The sequence below is a fragment of the Carassius auratus genome, chromosome 8 (genome assembly GCF_003368295.1).
Source record: "Carassius auratus strain Wakin chromosome 8, ASM336829v1, whole genome shotgun sequence".
Classification (NCBI taxonomy): Eukaryota; Metazoa; Chordata; class Actinopteri; order Cypriniformes; family Cyprinidae; genus Carassius; species Carassius auratus.
This window is the reverse complement of record NC_039250.1, coordinates 16197499-16212929: the sequence shown is the minus strand read 5'-3', so window position 1 is coordinate 16212929 and position 15431 is coordinate 16197499. Positions and strand designations below refer to the sequence as shown.

At 38.2% G+C, this 15431-nt stretch overlaps 1 protein-coding gene across 1 annotated transcript in view; it reads left to right on the top strand.

Moving 5' to 3' along the window:
• LOC113107417 (BDNF/NT-3 growth factors receptor) overlaps positions 1-14961 on the top strand; it is a 40216-nt gene extending 25255 nt beyond the window's left edge. The window contains exons 13-18 of the mRNA XM_026269910.1: positions 2284-2469; positions 6084-6214; positions 6310-6482; positions 6799-7039; positions 10009-10167; positions 11881-14961. Coding sequence (XP_026125695.1) covers positions 2284-2469; positions 6084-6214; positions 6310-6482; positions 6799-7039; positions 10009-10167; positions 11881-12066 — 1076 coding nt within the window. The 3' untranslated portion in view covers positions 12067-14961. The remainder of the gene's footprint in view (positions 1-2283; positions 2470-6083; positions 6215-6309; positions 6483-6798; positions 7040-10008; positions 10168-11880) is intronic.
• The last annotated feature ends 470 nt before the right edge of the window (positions 14962-15431 follow it).

The window sequence follows — 15431 nt, the reverse complement described above, 5'->3', positions numbered from 1 at the left end:
ATTACTACAGCTATCAGTATCTTCTCCAGCTCAGATGATGCCATAATGGCTGTAAAAACGGTGTTGACGTACTCGAAAAATCGGTCATTATTTTCATAGACACTTCTGCCAGTAACAAGACGCTTGGGTTTTCTAGTAAATGCTTTAAGCTGTCGCGCGCCATCAGAGGGGGTCATCGCAATTTGGCCGATCTCCAGTTTCCTGTTTTATTCTCCCAGATATCACTGAGGCTAATGCGCCTACTGCTGTTATATCATTCAGCCACCAAACCTTCTGCATCCTGACAACCTCCGTCTTTTACTTGCTGATGAATAACGCAGTCGAAGAAGTGCAGCTGGCAATCTAAGAGGGAAGAATGAAGATGGTTTCAAGGGTGATTTACTCAAGTAAGACAGGTTCCTGGAAGAACAATCAGGTTTGAGGTCCTGGGCTGGAATTAGTGGCTTCAACAATAATTTTTTTTTATCAACCAATCAGTGTTTTCTCTGATTTAAGGGCTTGATCATAACCAGGATTAAGGATGGATATACTTGGTCATGTGTTTTTGCTTACAAAATAGTCACCCGTTCATGCAAAGAACAAGTTTTGGGTGTCCAAGATGCATTCAACATGAGTAGCAATCGTGTCTCAGGTGGTGGTCTGAGATGCATGGAAAACATGACTCAATCTATCCAGTTATAAGCTGTTTCTTCTGCAGAATACAAAAGAAGATATATATTTTTTGCCCATTCAATGAGAGTCCATGCATGAGGACTGAAATAATCATTGACTTACATTGTATGTACACGAAACACCAGAGACATCTTCTTTTGTGTTTTACAGAAGATCTAAAGTCAACTGGGATCATCGTGAGGGTGAATAAATGACGAAAGAATCACATTTTCTGATGAACTATCCTTTTAGGACAGCATAACCCTTCTGTATGTGTGTTCCTCTGCCTTGTTTTCATTTGCTTCAGATGAATTGTGGCATTTGACACCTGAGGTACACCTGGGGTTAAGATATTATAGCTTGTTCAGAGTTTGTTGCAGCATGATCTCCTTCTTTTGCTCATTTAACTCGGGTTACTGTTGTGCAACTTAACATGTACAAGTAGATGTTCCAAAATCAACATCCTGTGTCGTTCCTGGAACAACATTCCTATAAACCAATCATGTGCACTGATTTTATGGCTGGGGTTTTGATTGGTAGATGTCCTGTTTGTGTACAAAGACAGCCAAACCGCTGAACCCAATCTAAGACACTACAGACACAAAACCATTGTTTTCCTGTCACTGGCCAGATTTGACATTTTCACCTTTGCTTCCATATCTTGTTTTCTTTTCTTTTAGACTAGTGGAAAGAAAACATCCAAAATTCACATTTAAGTGACTACCCCCCCCCCCCCCACCTCAAGTATATTTTTCTGGGAATAATTCTTGATAGTTGTGTTTTTAAACATTCTCTACTTCATGTAAATGGAATAACTACACCCTTGATGGCCATTCTGTTGAAGCTTTCTGATGTTTCTTTGGCACTTCAAGATGTTTAAATGTGCACTACTTGTTTCTTTTAGTTGGTTCCCTGTGTTTTATTCCAATTACAACAGAAAACAGATTTAAATCTTTGATTGATTCTGTCTGGCTGAAGACCTTTTGTCATTTCGGAGCTCTTGTCTGTAGTATTTATTAGTTTATATGTTGCCTTTTGCTGTAATCACAGCAGCATTTGAGCTCCATGGACATTAACTGTGTTAACTTCAGTGTCTCACATTTACTAATTTGATTAGTTATGCTATTTTGATTAGCATTGTCAAATTCATATTCTTTTTATGTCATGAAGTTTACTTGCTTTAAATGAAGTGTTCAGAATCCTAAACCTTCCTATTTATGTCCAGTCCCACATATGCAGTGTGTTCTCAGACTTTTGGACCCCACTGTACAAATATCCTGTCTGACAGGAAGCCCCCCACTTTTTCCATTTATGTACGAACATTTCCTTTCTGATTCTGCCAAATCATTTGACTTTAAACTGGAACATTGTCAGTCTTTTCATATCGGCATGCTGTCCCTAAGAGACCTTGCTTTGATGTTTTTAAGGAAACTTGTTATGATTTTTACTGATATTTTCTGTTGTTTATTGTGGCACTGAATATTACATTTTCCTTGCAAAACATGGGGATATGATGGGATGAAAATGCAGATATAGATACAAATTGCATTTAAATAGCAGTGTACTCTGGCCAGGGAAGAAATGTTTTATAAGCACAGTGGTTCTGAGTGCCAGTCTTTGTCTTTGACACAGGTCCTTCCTCAGTCATCAGTAATGACGACGACTCTGCCAGTCCTCTTCATCATGTGTCCAACGGCTCTAACACACCCTCATCCTCTGACATGAACTCGGATGCCGTCATCATTGGCATGACCAAGATTCCCGTCATAGAGAACCCGCAGTACTTCCGCTGCACCAGCATGCTCAAATCTGATACATGTGAGTCTCTCTCTCTCTCTGTCTCTCTATTTGTGTATTATGAGACTATATCTTATCCTAATGATAATAATGTCAACTGACAAATCATGTTTTTTTGTTTTCGATATATAGGCCTAATATTGTGAAATATCACTAAAATTTAAAGAACTTTTTTTATGTGAAAATATTTTATAATGTAAATTATTACTATGATGGAAAAGCTGAATTTCCAGCATGATTACTCCAGTCTGTCTCATCATCCTTCAGAAATTTAGGGGGGGGGGGGGGAACTACATTTATAAAAGAAAGAAAGAAAATTAATTAGAAAAAAATTAAGCCTGTCTTTAGAACCTTTTTTAAGAAAATATTTATATATTTTTATATCCCTTTAAACATAATGTAATATGAGAAATCCACTATAATTCAATTTAAAACAGCATGAAGGCATTAAAGGCAATACATTATTTACTTTTTAAATAATATACTTTTTTTTTTTACATTGTAGTAATGAGCATGACCTTTTTTCAAACTCTGGTAATGGGAAGTTGGATAGAAAATGTGCTAGGCATCATTTTCTTCCAGCAAAATATAATTTCTAGTTTATTTATTTTAAAACTGGGAGTGATCTATTCAGCCATTTATTTGACAGGTTTATTCATTTGTGAACACATCTGCATACACAAACACACAGCATCTTAAATATTTCTTTTCTAGCACTCTTCACTTGCCTCTCATTTTTCCGTTCGCTGTGTGCTTTCCTCCTCACTCTGGTTACTTTTAATATAGGGTTATGGTGTACAGTGAGTTACTGTAGATCGATGCAGCCTCATCATCTAGCTCTCGCTAATGTAATCGGCTGACTGGCTAGTTTTTCTTCAAAAGCATTTCTTAATCACATTAAGTATAAATCTCTAAGAGCGCAGTGTCTGTTCAAAATCTTCTCTCTCACTCTCTCTCTTTATCTCTCTCTTCTCCAGCACAATAAGCACCTGATTCATTTTGTCTTATCTCTGTACTGTCCTCACTCTCTTAAGGCACGCCTGGGACGAGAAACATCTTTTTTCCACCATATCTGAAATAATCTCTATAGGACACCTTTTTATAAAATTATGTCCAGTGGCTGGAATCACATGTCTTTTGTGTCTCATAAATGAAGCTCGCAGACACCCACTGTGTAGTAAAAACATTGGGGTGTCTATAGAACGCAAAACAAGATTAGAAGAATGTTTCAGCTGTCAATGCAATAAAAGTCAATGGGGTTCAAAAGTGTCAACCACCAAAAAAAGATGTAAAAGTAACAATATCCAGCAGTTTAATCCAAGAGTTCAGAAGTTTTACGAACACTTTTATATCATCTTTGAATGAAGTATGGTGACACGTCAATAATGGCAACGTTTGATGTCATCGAAGTGTTGCTATATTTAGTTTGAGCTATGAGTTGGTTGATTTGATTTGAGTTAAATTCCTTAAATTCCAAATGAAAGATGAGTCTCTACTTAACCAGGTGATGGGTTAAATCAGATCTGTTTGATTAGGTAGACAAGTGGTTACCAATCCTGGTTCTGGAGAACCTCCAACACTGCACATTTTAGATTTCTCCTTAAACAAACACACCTGATTTAACTTGTCAGATCATTAGTAAAGACTTGTCCAAAATTTCAAATGTGTGTCAATATAAGAGAGACATCAAAAAGGGTTTTTCAGAACCAGGATTGGGATCCACTGAGGTAGACAACCCAGTTATATCTCCCAAGCTACTTGTTCTGTACTCTGCCAGGCAGGTCATATCCAATTTGGATTACTCATGTATTTATGAAATAAGTCAAGTCCTCTTAACTGTCTTAAATCATCTGGATTTAAGTAAAATATTTTTTATGATTGTGGATTTACAAGAAAAGAGAAAACTCCCATTGATGGAATATATCCGCATCACTCTGCAGAGTTTGTTAATGTTGTTTTTGTCAGAAGCACACCAGAGCATTCAAACACCTGAGGCTGCTCATATCCCTGAGTTTCCTTTGCTGAGTCATTTCATTGAGGCTGCTCTACTCTGGGAGATTCCTGCATTGGCCATCCCAGGTCTACCTGTCCCTGAGGCCTTTGTTCAAGTTTCCTGTTTGAAAAAAAAACAAATCCTGATTCTCCTGTTACAGAGACCATTACTGAGTTTCATATTTTTTTATCAGGCATCTTAAGTTAAGTTCCTTCTGTTTCCTCACTTCAACGCCCCACTGAGTCTCCAGCCTACAAAGTCTTCAAGACTTGGGTCTCCAGCCTGTGACACACAATTTCAAGCTCCACGGTCACTACCTAGATAAACTAAGTTTGGCTTCAATCCCATTAAACTATTTTGGGATCGAAGGTTACAGAGTTGAAGGGCAGTGCAAAATGACCATAAAGGGAGGGATAGTTCATAACACATTTTTGTCATTGTTTACCCACTTTCATGTTGTTCCAGATGTGTACGCTCTCATTTTAATTGTGTAACATGAAAGTAGGAATTAGAACCAAATGCTCTCCAAAAAATGCTGGAAATATTTTACACTGCTGGGTTCAGATGAACCAAAAAAAAAAAAAAGGAAATTAAAGTAACTTTAACATACTCTACAGAAACAGCAAAGGAATTCAAATGTATTGATAAGCAAGGGCACCCAAAAATTAGCTAAATTATAGACAAGTAAAAACACTGTGTACAAAAGCACAAAAAATAATGGCAAATCAACAGTTATACAGCTCATACATTGTTGAATAAATTTTTGTCTTGTGTTTAAGACCAAATTTGACCCGTTATTTCATTTTTTTCTTACGTCAATGGAAAAACTATAAAATAATTTTTTCCCCTCCGCTTTTAAAGCATTTTTAGTCTCTTTCCTCAAGTGCCATTACGGCTCACTACTCAAGTGATTCTGGTTTGAGAGAAAACACTCCAGTTTAAAAAAATACATGGTTCTCGCTGCAGGCATTTCAAAAGTTCTCTCTTCTCTCTGCCTTGATTTCTTTTCTTATTTTCCACACATATTCCTGTCATGAGTGCCACAACATGAATAGGCAAAGCAGTATCGGAACACACTTCCAACCGACTACTATTGTGTTGGTGATTATGAATGATAACCCAAATTGGATCAAGTCAACAGCTTCTTTACCCAAAAGTCTCAACTCTTCTGAGGTCCGAGGTTTACCTGTGCAACTTTTATCAGCTGGCCTCAGTAACACTCACTCCCACCCGGGTCATGGCACCAATGCGGGTCACTGCACCAAGTCACACTGCACTGGTCCTAGGCACATTACTCTGAGCAGGATCAAAACCAGTGTCATCCAGCATTGGAGGCAGGTTTGCTAATAAGTACTTTAAAGACCATATCGTCTAGTGTCAGTTCCTAGTGAGCCTCTTGAGGACAGGAGAGTGAGGTTTACCTGTGCAGCTCTAACTCACTGGCCTCAATAACACTCAGTCCCACCTGGGTCATGGCACCAATGTGGGTCACGGCACTATTGTCTAACAAATGACTAATTAGAGTATCCTATTCAATATATGGCTCCATAGAGTGACCAATAAATGCCAAAATATGTTGTTTCTTGTGAATCATTTTCATAAGAATAATAGAATATGTAATTGCATTGCATTCTTTCAACAGTTGTTCAGCACATTAAGAGGCACAACATTGTACTGAAGAGGGAACTTGGAGAAGGAGCGTTTGGGAAAGTGTTTCTGGCCGAATGCTACAACCTGTCCACAGAGCAGGAGAAGATCTTAGTGGCTGTCAAGGTTGGCTGTTAAATTTAGTGTTGATGTTAGCATACTAAACTTTAGGTTGCCAGTATACTCAGTGTATTTGTAAAAAAAATTGTGTGTGGTTTTAGACTTTGAAAGAGGCCAGTGAGAATGCCAGGAAGGACTTCCATCGTGAGGCCGAGCTGTTGACCAATCTGCAACATGAACACATTGTCACATTCTATGGCATGTGTGTTGAGAGCGATCCCCTTATCATGGTGTTTGAGTACATGAAACACGGCGACCTCAACAAGTTCCTAAGGTACAGTTCCATGAGCTTGTCTGTTTGTGTGTTTGTATTGGAATCCAATAGTGCTTAGTCACATCTTTTCCATAATTGCTTTGTCCTTGTATGTCAATAATTGCACATAATTTTTATATATAATGTTTTTTTTACAAAGGAAATCAGCCAGTCAACGCATAGGAATTAAATTCCTGCTAGCTAAGCAAGTTTGAATTTGTAATTGGTGAACACATTCTCTCTGAAACAGATCTAGCAGGGTGCTTATGGCCAATCTCTTACTCCAAAATGAATGTTTAATAATTGCGGTCTGGTTTTTGTCTGTCCCCATCTTTAGGGCTCATGGTCCTGATGCAGTCCTGATGGCTGAAGGACAGATGCAGCAACAGGCAGAGCTCACTCAGTCTCAGATGCTGTATATTGCGCAGCAGATCGCCGCAGGCATGGTGTATCTGGCTTCTCAGCACTTTGTTCACAGAGACCTGGCCACACGAAACTGCCTAGTTGGGGAAAATCTCCTGGTGAAGATCGGAGACTTTGGGATGTCCCGAGACGTCTACAGTACAGATTACTATCGAGTAAGATTTGCGTTCTAATTAGACTGCTTTTGGATTCTTAAATTACACTTGATAAATAGAAATTAAAATTCCATTTATTTTTTACATAATTAGCCATTACTCACATCACTCCAGTCATCCTTCAGAAATGAATGTAAATAAAATGAGGGTATATATATATATGTGTGTGTGTGTGTGTGTGTGTGTGTGTGTGTGTGTGTATTGGGGAAGCCTTTCTCTGCCCAGAGATTCAGATTTATTAATCCATTCTGTTACAGTTTCATTAGTCAGAAATGAATGCTGACTTCACAAGGACACTCAAAGCCGATATTCAAGTCCTTTTCACAGTATATGTATAAATCAATATGCTTCTCGTGTTCTTTGCTAGACTCTGTCTACTGATCACTAAATACCAGCGATTCGAAAACCTTGACCCTACCCCTACCGGCTCTCTTCCTGTATGATGTCAGCAGAATCTGTGTGTGTCTGTGTGTGTGTGTGTTCTGATCCACTATCTTTCCCAGATTTGGAGTCAGGGAGGAAAGTGGCGTGGGAACAGGAAAGAGGGGTTACTATGGCAACAGCAAAGAAAAAGAATCGAGAGCTGGCGCTGTCAGACAGAAACTGAAAAAGTCATTAAAGATCTCTCATTAGTATTCACCCCCATATTCAGCACGAGGGCCTATCGAGAAGGAGAGGGGCCTAAGTTAGGGATAAAAAGTAAAAACCAACTGAAAGATAAAGAAATATAATGCATAGAGAGAACAAAATCAAGAAACCAATCCATGCACTTTGGAATATAAAGCATTTGAAGTGAGACTGACAGTTTATTCTTTGACGGCATGATGTTCTGTTATTGTGTTTCATTCATGCATTCAACATGAATCATCTATCCAGTGACTGAATATGGGTTGAATGATGTTTAAAAATGCAGAGATGTGCGATTAGATAACTCTCTTCATTTGAGTTCATTTATCTCTGAATACTGATAAATTATCATGACACATCTCCATTATATTAGCCTCCATTGAGATTCACATGCGGGTCAGTGGATGTGCGTGTGTGTGTACACCATTGATTAGGCCTATAGAACATCAGTTTCCATAGAAACAGCTGGTTAGGCAGAGGCTGAGGGGTGTAGTTCTGTTGTGAAAGCTTGTTGTATAACCACACAACTTCTTATGAAGCCACATCAGTGCATTATAACTCATATTCAGAACTTCGTAAACATAGTTGATGATCCTCATACAGTCTTTTCCACCTATGTCATCCCTCTTAGAGTCCATATACTGCAATATGGCCACACTTTAGTTTGGGGACCGATTCTCACTATTAACTCTATTAACTACGACTTTTACTTCAATAAAGTCCCAATTTGCTGCTTATTATAATAGTTAGTAAGGTATTTGTTAAGTTTAGAAAAGGGGTAGGATTCAGGGATCTAAAATATGGTCATGCAGAATAAGGCATTATTATGCAGAGCTGGGTAGATTATTTACAAATACTGATTCTGAAATAACATAACCTATGACATTACACATTTCAGGTAATATAATCACACTACTTTTTGATTTGTTTTAGATTACTTTTAAAAGATGGAAATAGAGGAATTAGTGAGAATAAAAAATATTATAAATATCGTGTTGATATGTAGTGAAATCAATAAAAAAGTAACTGTAGTCTGAATATGAATATTTAAAATTGAATTTGATCTAATTTCAAATACTTCATTTTTGGAATCTCATTATGAAATCCAGATAACATGTAATCAGTTAATACCCAGCTCTGTTAAATATGTGCTTTATAAGTACTAACCCTAACCCTAAAGTGTTAACAATTCTTTAACAGAGAATCAATATTTTGATCTTTTAATTTTAGCATGAAATCAGAATGAACCCTGTTTACTTTCTTAATACGTATTCTTAGACTTATTTTGCACCATTTATCACTACACGTTATTCCATTATTTAAAGAAAAACGTCTTTATAATCTTTCATCCAAATGTTAATGTGCTCCAGTCTTCTTATGAACCAATCAGTCCAGCTTTTCATGTTGACTTCAGCAAAGTGTTATATGATGATAATCATTCAGCTCTGTTCTCTTGTACTTAATAATGTTCATACATACATACTCTTTAGAGAAGGCTGTCAAAACCAAACCTACAGCCTTGAACTGGCCTGTAACAATATCCGGCTTTGCCAGTAATTGTCCGCCTAAAACCAGTTAAGAGAAATTTAAACTGGTCCAAACTGGTCCAAGCTTTTTAGCAGGATGTTGTTGTGCGGATGAGCATGTGTGTGAGTGTGTTCGATTGCAGGGCGAAAAGGTTTCTAATAGTGCTTGTGTGATATATCATTTTTAAAGTGACCCTTCCAGTCTGTAGCTCCACTATGGGACCAGTGAAAAGCCTAAAAGCTTTTGACCTTAATATTTGATGAGTCCAGTATGTTAAACCAATTAATCTGAGACTAATCCACATACTGGACCACAATCTCATAATTAATATTTCAGAGGCAGCGCATTATACAGAAAGCTAATAAATGAAATGATTGGTTTTGGGGTTGAGCTCCAGGCCAGACCAACTCCCCAAGCTTACAGCATCCAAATCCTGAGAGGCGCAACTTACGGCACCATCTGAGGACCTTTTTGGACTGAACAATGCTCCAATTGCAACAAACTGTTGACTGTCTACTCTTGCTCTAAAAGTCTGTATGGATCTTACCCCTTAGCATATCTCAGATGCAGGGAGTTTTGTTAGAGTAGCTTGGTTTTATGTGACTTCTGTTTTGTTGATTTGAGCACATCTGGACATCTTAATGTCAAACCACAGTTTAAGAAATATAATATTAAGGGCCATTTGTTTTTATATGTTTAATTACATTGTTTAGACATTTATTGGTTTGACAGATTCAAACTCACATCAACTTCATCCTCATCATAACTTTATTATTTGGATGACTCATTGTGCACTTACGGTTTTACATTTAAAGGTTGGAGGTCATACCATGCTGCCAATCCGCTGGATGCCACCAGAAAGTATCATGTACAGGAAGTTCACCACAGAGAGTGATGTCTGGAGCTTGGGAGTGGTGCTGTGGGAGATCTTTACCTATGGGAAACAGCCCTGGTATCAGCTGTCAAATAATGAGGTACTGACACATAATAACATTTTTACACCAACACTGCCTTTTTTGGGAGAAAGCCCCCTCTGAGACACATTTATTTATTTTTTTAATTCACGAGCCAACAAGTTTGATCCAACTACTAAATTTGATACATCCTGCAGAGGGCAGCTCGAATACTAATCAAACTGGGGGCAGTTGCATTAACACAGCCACTATGGTAAGACTGTCTTAGGGGCCGTTCACATATTGCGCCTAAAAACGCGTGGAAAACGCTAGGCACACACGCTCGGGCAGTTGCTCCCCTGAGGCGTGTGCATTTGCTTAGCAACCATGACGCGCTCTCTCCATGAAGACGCGGAACTTTCAGCAAAGGATAAACGGATTTGCAGCTCTAAAAATCGCTTGATTAGTTAGTTCTCACATGACCCGTGGTGCGCTTGCGGCATTCTGAAAAGTTGAAATGTTTTTAACTCGATGCGGTGCGGACGCGCCTGGAAAAATGGGCGCATCGCACCGCGTCGCGACCGCGTCACTTCCATTATGAGCGCGCATACCGCGTGCCTACATTGGAAATAACGGACTTGCGCGCGCAAAAGACGCGATATGTGAACGGCCCCTTAAGAAGTTATTTGACCAGCTAGCAGTTAGCCAAGTCTTATCAGTCTCACTTTTAAGATTCAAATTAGACCAATATACCTTTTTGTAACTGAAATTAAAGTTATGACCAGTCTTGAAGACAAAAAAAACTAACTTTTTCAGACTAGGAATAGCTCTACTTGTCTTTCTAGAAATCTGGCATATTGTCTTTGTAGAGTTAGTATTTGACTAACAGGGGCCCTCATCAAGAAGCTCACAGAAATGCCACAAAGCTCATATAAATGAGAATATTATCCTGTAAATGTGCCCCTAGGAACAGGGTTAGAAAGTCATGCCCGGACTATCCTGAACACTCTTTACTCTCATATATTGGTACAAATGCTGTCACTGTGTGGTATCTTTTCAAAAACTACATATTTTTTGTACCTAAAGGGTCCATGTTGGTACTTTAAATGCACATATTGCAGACCTAAAGTGAACATATTAGTACCTTTTGAAAAGGTACTGCCCCAGTGACAGCTTGTGTCCCTTTTTTTCTGAGAATGTAACAACCACATAGAACACCAACTACAAGATGCCAGAAACCACCCAGAACACCCTATTACAGGGGTGACCAGACATACTTCTGGAGGACCACTATCCTGGAGTTTTAGCTCCAACTCAAGTTAAACACACCTAAACCAGCTAAACTTCCAGGCAAATGTACTGGAGCAATTTGGAGCTAAACTCTACTCTTCTGACCTTGGACCACAACACCATAATCTACCAGAAATACCTTAGGGACCACTTAGAACACCAAAGCAACCCCTTAACAAGTCCTACATCCATTCAAATCTCAGATTTCATAATGCAGGGGTGTCCAATCCTGTTCCTCAGATCTGAGTTCCATCCAGCTCCAACTCCCTTGTCTGGAAGTTGCTAGTTAATCAGGTGTGCTTAATTAGGGATGAAGCTAAACTCTGCAAGTGGCACTACATGAACAAGTTTGGACACCCCTGACAAGTCTACACTATAAAAACTTCAAACTACTTGAGCTTTTGATATACTCACACTTTTCCTCTTGACTTGTCTTTATAAACTATCCTCACACATTTCTGGACATTTATTTTTGTTTGACCTTTCACTTCTTACTCTTTGTAGGTGATTGAGTGCATCACCCAAGGTCGTGTCCTGCAGCGACCCCGGACCTGTCCAAAGGAGGTGTATGACTTGATGCTGGGATGCTGGCAGAGAGAACCACACACCCGACTCAACATTAAAGAGATCCATAACCTGCTCCTCAACCTGGCCAAGGCATCCCCAGTGTATCTGGACATCCTGGGATAAGAGCGCTCGTGCCACACATGGGACTGCAAGCGGATTCCTGAAACTGCCCCCTTCTCTATCCCACCCAAAATCTCTTTCTTCTACAGCTTTAACATCTCCTTCCTTGTCCACCTCCTCGTCAACTGCACCTCTTCTCAACATAAAATGGAAATGGGATCTTATCCATGTACAACGACTATGAATTATTTATTTCTGAACAAAAATGGATTGAATGGAAAAAGCAACATTGAAGTGACTATAGTTTAGTTACCAAGAACCAAATGTTCAACCATCTTCAACATCTGGAGCAAGTTCACACCTGTAATTTCCAGTTTGGGAAAAATGCATTCTGGACTTGAGGAAGCGCATCCCTCTTAACAACAAAGGGGAAACAGCAACTCCATAAACAATGACCATTTACAAATGAACAACTTTTCTGCTCATCAAATGCCCGATACAAAGCACAGAACCTGAAATTAGCATGGTCATCAACAGCGAGGAACTACGGCTGGTTAATATAGCATATTCATGCGTATCTATAGAACTGGATGTTATTAATGTAGTTTCACGGTTGAGCAACTCTTGTTAAAAGCTTCTGGATGCTGACAGGATGTTGTTGCTGCTGAACTCATCTGAAATGGAGAAGTAACTCACTAAAATGTGTTTGGATCATAGGCGTTATTTATAGTGGGACATGTCCCCACCACTTTTGCCATGTCCAATTTTGTCCCTCCAATTCCACCAATTTGGCCCACCACTTTTTGAAATGGCTTGCACCAGGGTCATGTGCAGTGGACTCCAATTGCCAAGCATGGGTTTTCGATCTGGTGATTGATTTAGTTATGATGTCTGATTTCCGGACATTTCTACACTTTTGACTTGAGCAGATACTCTACTACTGACCCGATTTCAATATCAATGCTTTATATTTACAAGATCATGTTCAATTATTTGCGCATAAACTTATTAATATTCATTAGCTAAGCCTTCACCACTTGTCCTGTGTCCACCACAGAATTGACACCCATAGCCTCCAGGTTGTTGACGCCGTTCGCTATTGAGGGCTAGGTGGAATCATTTGAGACGATGCTGTGCTTCAGTTCCATCAGCTTGCATTTCTTACAGGAACTTAATTACGCAGAGTGGCCGATCATGATGGTGCGGGCTAAATTACGACCTTTCTTTCTCTCTTTCTCTTTCTCCATGTATTACTACTGAGTGGACGCACTAATGTAGTACTCAAGCTTCGGGTTGTACAACTGCTATAGTGTAATATATATTTCATTACAGGACAAATGTCTCCTATTAGCAGCAACTCCCTCTAGACTCATATGCGCTATCAGTGGGGGAAAGAGGATAGACAGGAGGGGACAGGATGGAGAGAGTGAGACAAGGGGAGGAAAATAATTTTAAACAGAGATGAGTCATGAGTCACCTCACTAAAACCACATTTCTTATTCATTTTATTGTACATAAATAAATATATCTATTTATCATTTTGGAGATCCTGTCCCAGCATCCTTTTTGTTTGCATTCACTATTGCACCGTCAGTCCCTTCTTCCATGGTAGACTTTGCACACTAGACTCAATGCCGTGAATTTGTCAACAAAAATATTCCAATCAATTGCGTTTTAAAGCATAAAGTCCCAAAAATAATTTAAATTTGGATTTTATTTATTTATTTATTTTCGGAATAAGAATTGTTATCTTTAAGATGTGTAACATAATTTAATATTTAATTTAAAAAAAAATACTTTGTGAAGCATTTTTGTTTTTGACTTTTGCATGTAAATGATTTCATTTTAAAACAATTATTCTTAATATTATGTATTTTTTTATACTTGGTTGGGAGTGAATATAGAGGTGGCTTCTGGGTTGATGGAATGAGATGTATAAATAAAAAAAATAAAAAAATAAATATAACTTATTTTGGATGAATGATGAAAAAAAAACCTCCAGGTTAGATGTTCAGGTTACATTCACAAAAAGGAAGCCTAATACTGAATTGTGGCCATTTTTCATGATCATTAAGAACATTTTCTCCACAAATTCACAAAAAATACATAGGTGTATTTTCCTTTTTTGTGCAATTTTCATTATTCTCATTACTGTAATATAGTCATTTTTTACTGTAGAACAACGCTTTTTTTCATTTAAATTTGCATAATTTAATTTGCACAATGTTTTACCATGACTTTTTTCCTCATTACAGTGATAGCTAGGATTTTTGTTATGTTGTATATATGGCAATGGGGCAGAATGTGCTTAATTGTCATGAAAATAATGCAAAAGGCAATTCCTTTGTTTTTCAGTGTTTTCATCATGAAACAGGGAAAATGTTGCTTGAGATACAAATATGAGTTTCAGTGTTTCAGATTAGTCTTGCCTTACACAAAAATCTCGGATTGTCCTGCGACAGAACAGTAAACTGTGACTGCATATCAAACACCTTCCTCTACATGTACAGAACAACTTCTGATGTTTCAGAATGTCTATAAGCTAAACTACCTTAAACAAGTATTAAAGTCAATGTGAAAGTAAAACTGACTTTCCTGTTTTGTGCACATTTTTACACACATATAAGTCATTGCGTAATTCTGAAACAACTTGCCTTTTCTGTTGATATCACCAGTCACCAATTTACTGTACATTAGTAAAAGAGCTTTCAAAGGCTGTTTCATGTTGACTTTAAGTCCAAAACTGGGATATTTCCTCCCTTTCGTAATACTTTTAAACATAGGCCTATTGACACCTGGAAAGAAGATTTCTGCAGAGTATCAAGTAGTGTGATCATTTCATTTATGGAATTATGTTTTACGTTCAGCAAGTACAATCATATGTCCTCGTCTGTATGAGATATATGGACCAGTCAAGTTGTCCGCCAGTGTATTTAATAAAAGTGTACTGTCTTACTTCATAATGAGTGTGTGTGTGGAGTTTGTTATCGTGACTGTGAGTTATGCATATGGATTCATGTTTATAGGTTGGTCAATAGAGGTTCATACAGAGTGCTTTGACAACATGGGCCGAACGCATTGACCTACAGGCACTAAAATGCTTTATTGACAGCCATGTTTTTTGTCTTATTGGCCGCCAGTCTGAAAATCTACTTCATACAGTAACCTGATGGAGACCAGAGCAAGTTAAAAACTATTCATGATGAAATGGCACAATCGATAATGTTTATGTAGCATTAGTGTTGCTGTAGTATCTGAAGCTTTAAGAGAATAAAACAAGAACTTGTTCAGATTCCCATTTCACTGATGTAGGCAGAGGGGGAAAGAAAGGGGGGGCTGATCAATCGGCGGATCGATGGCTTGTTTTGACATTGTACATTAAGACCTAACTAATTGCCAGAGGGCTAAATGCTTTTAAAAACACATTC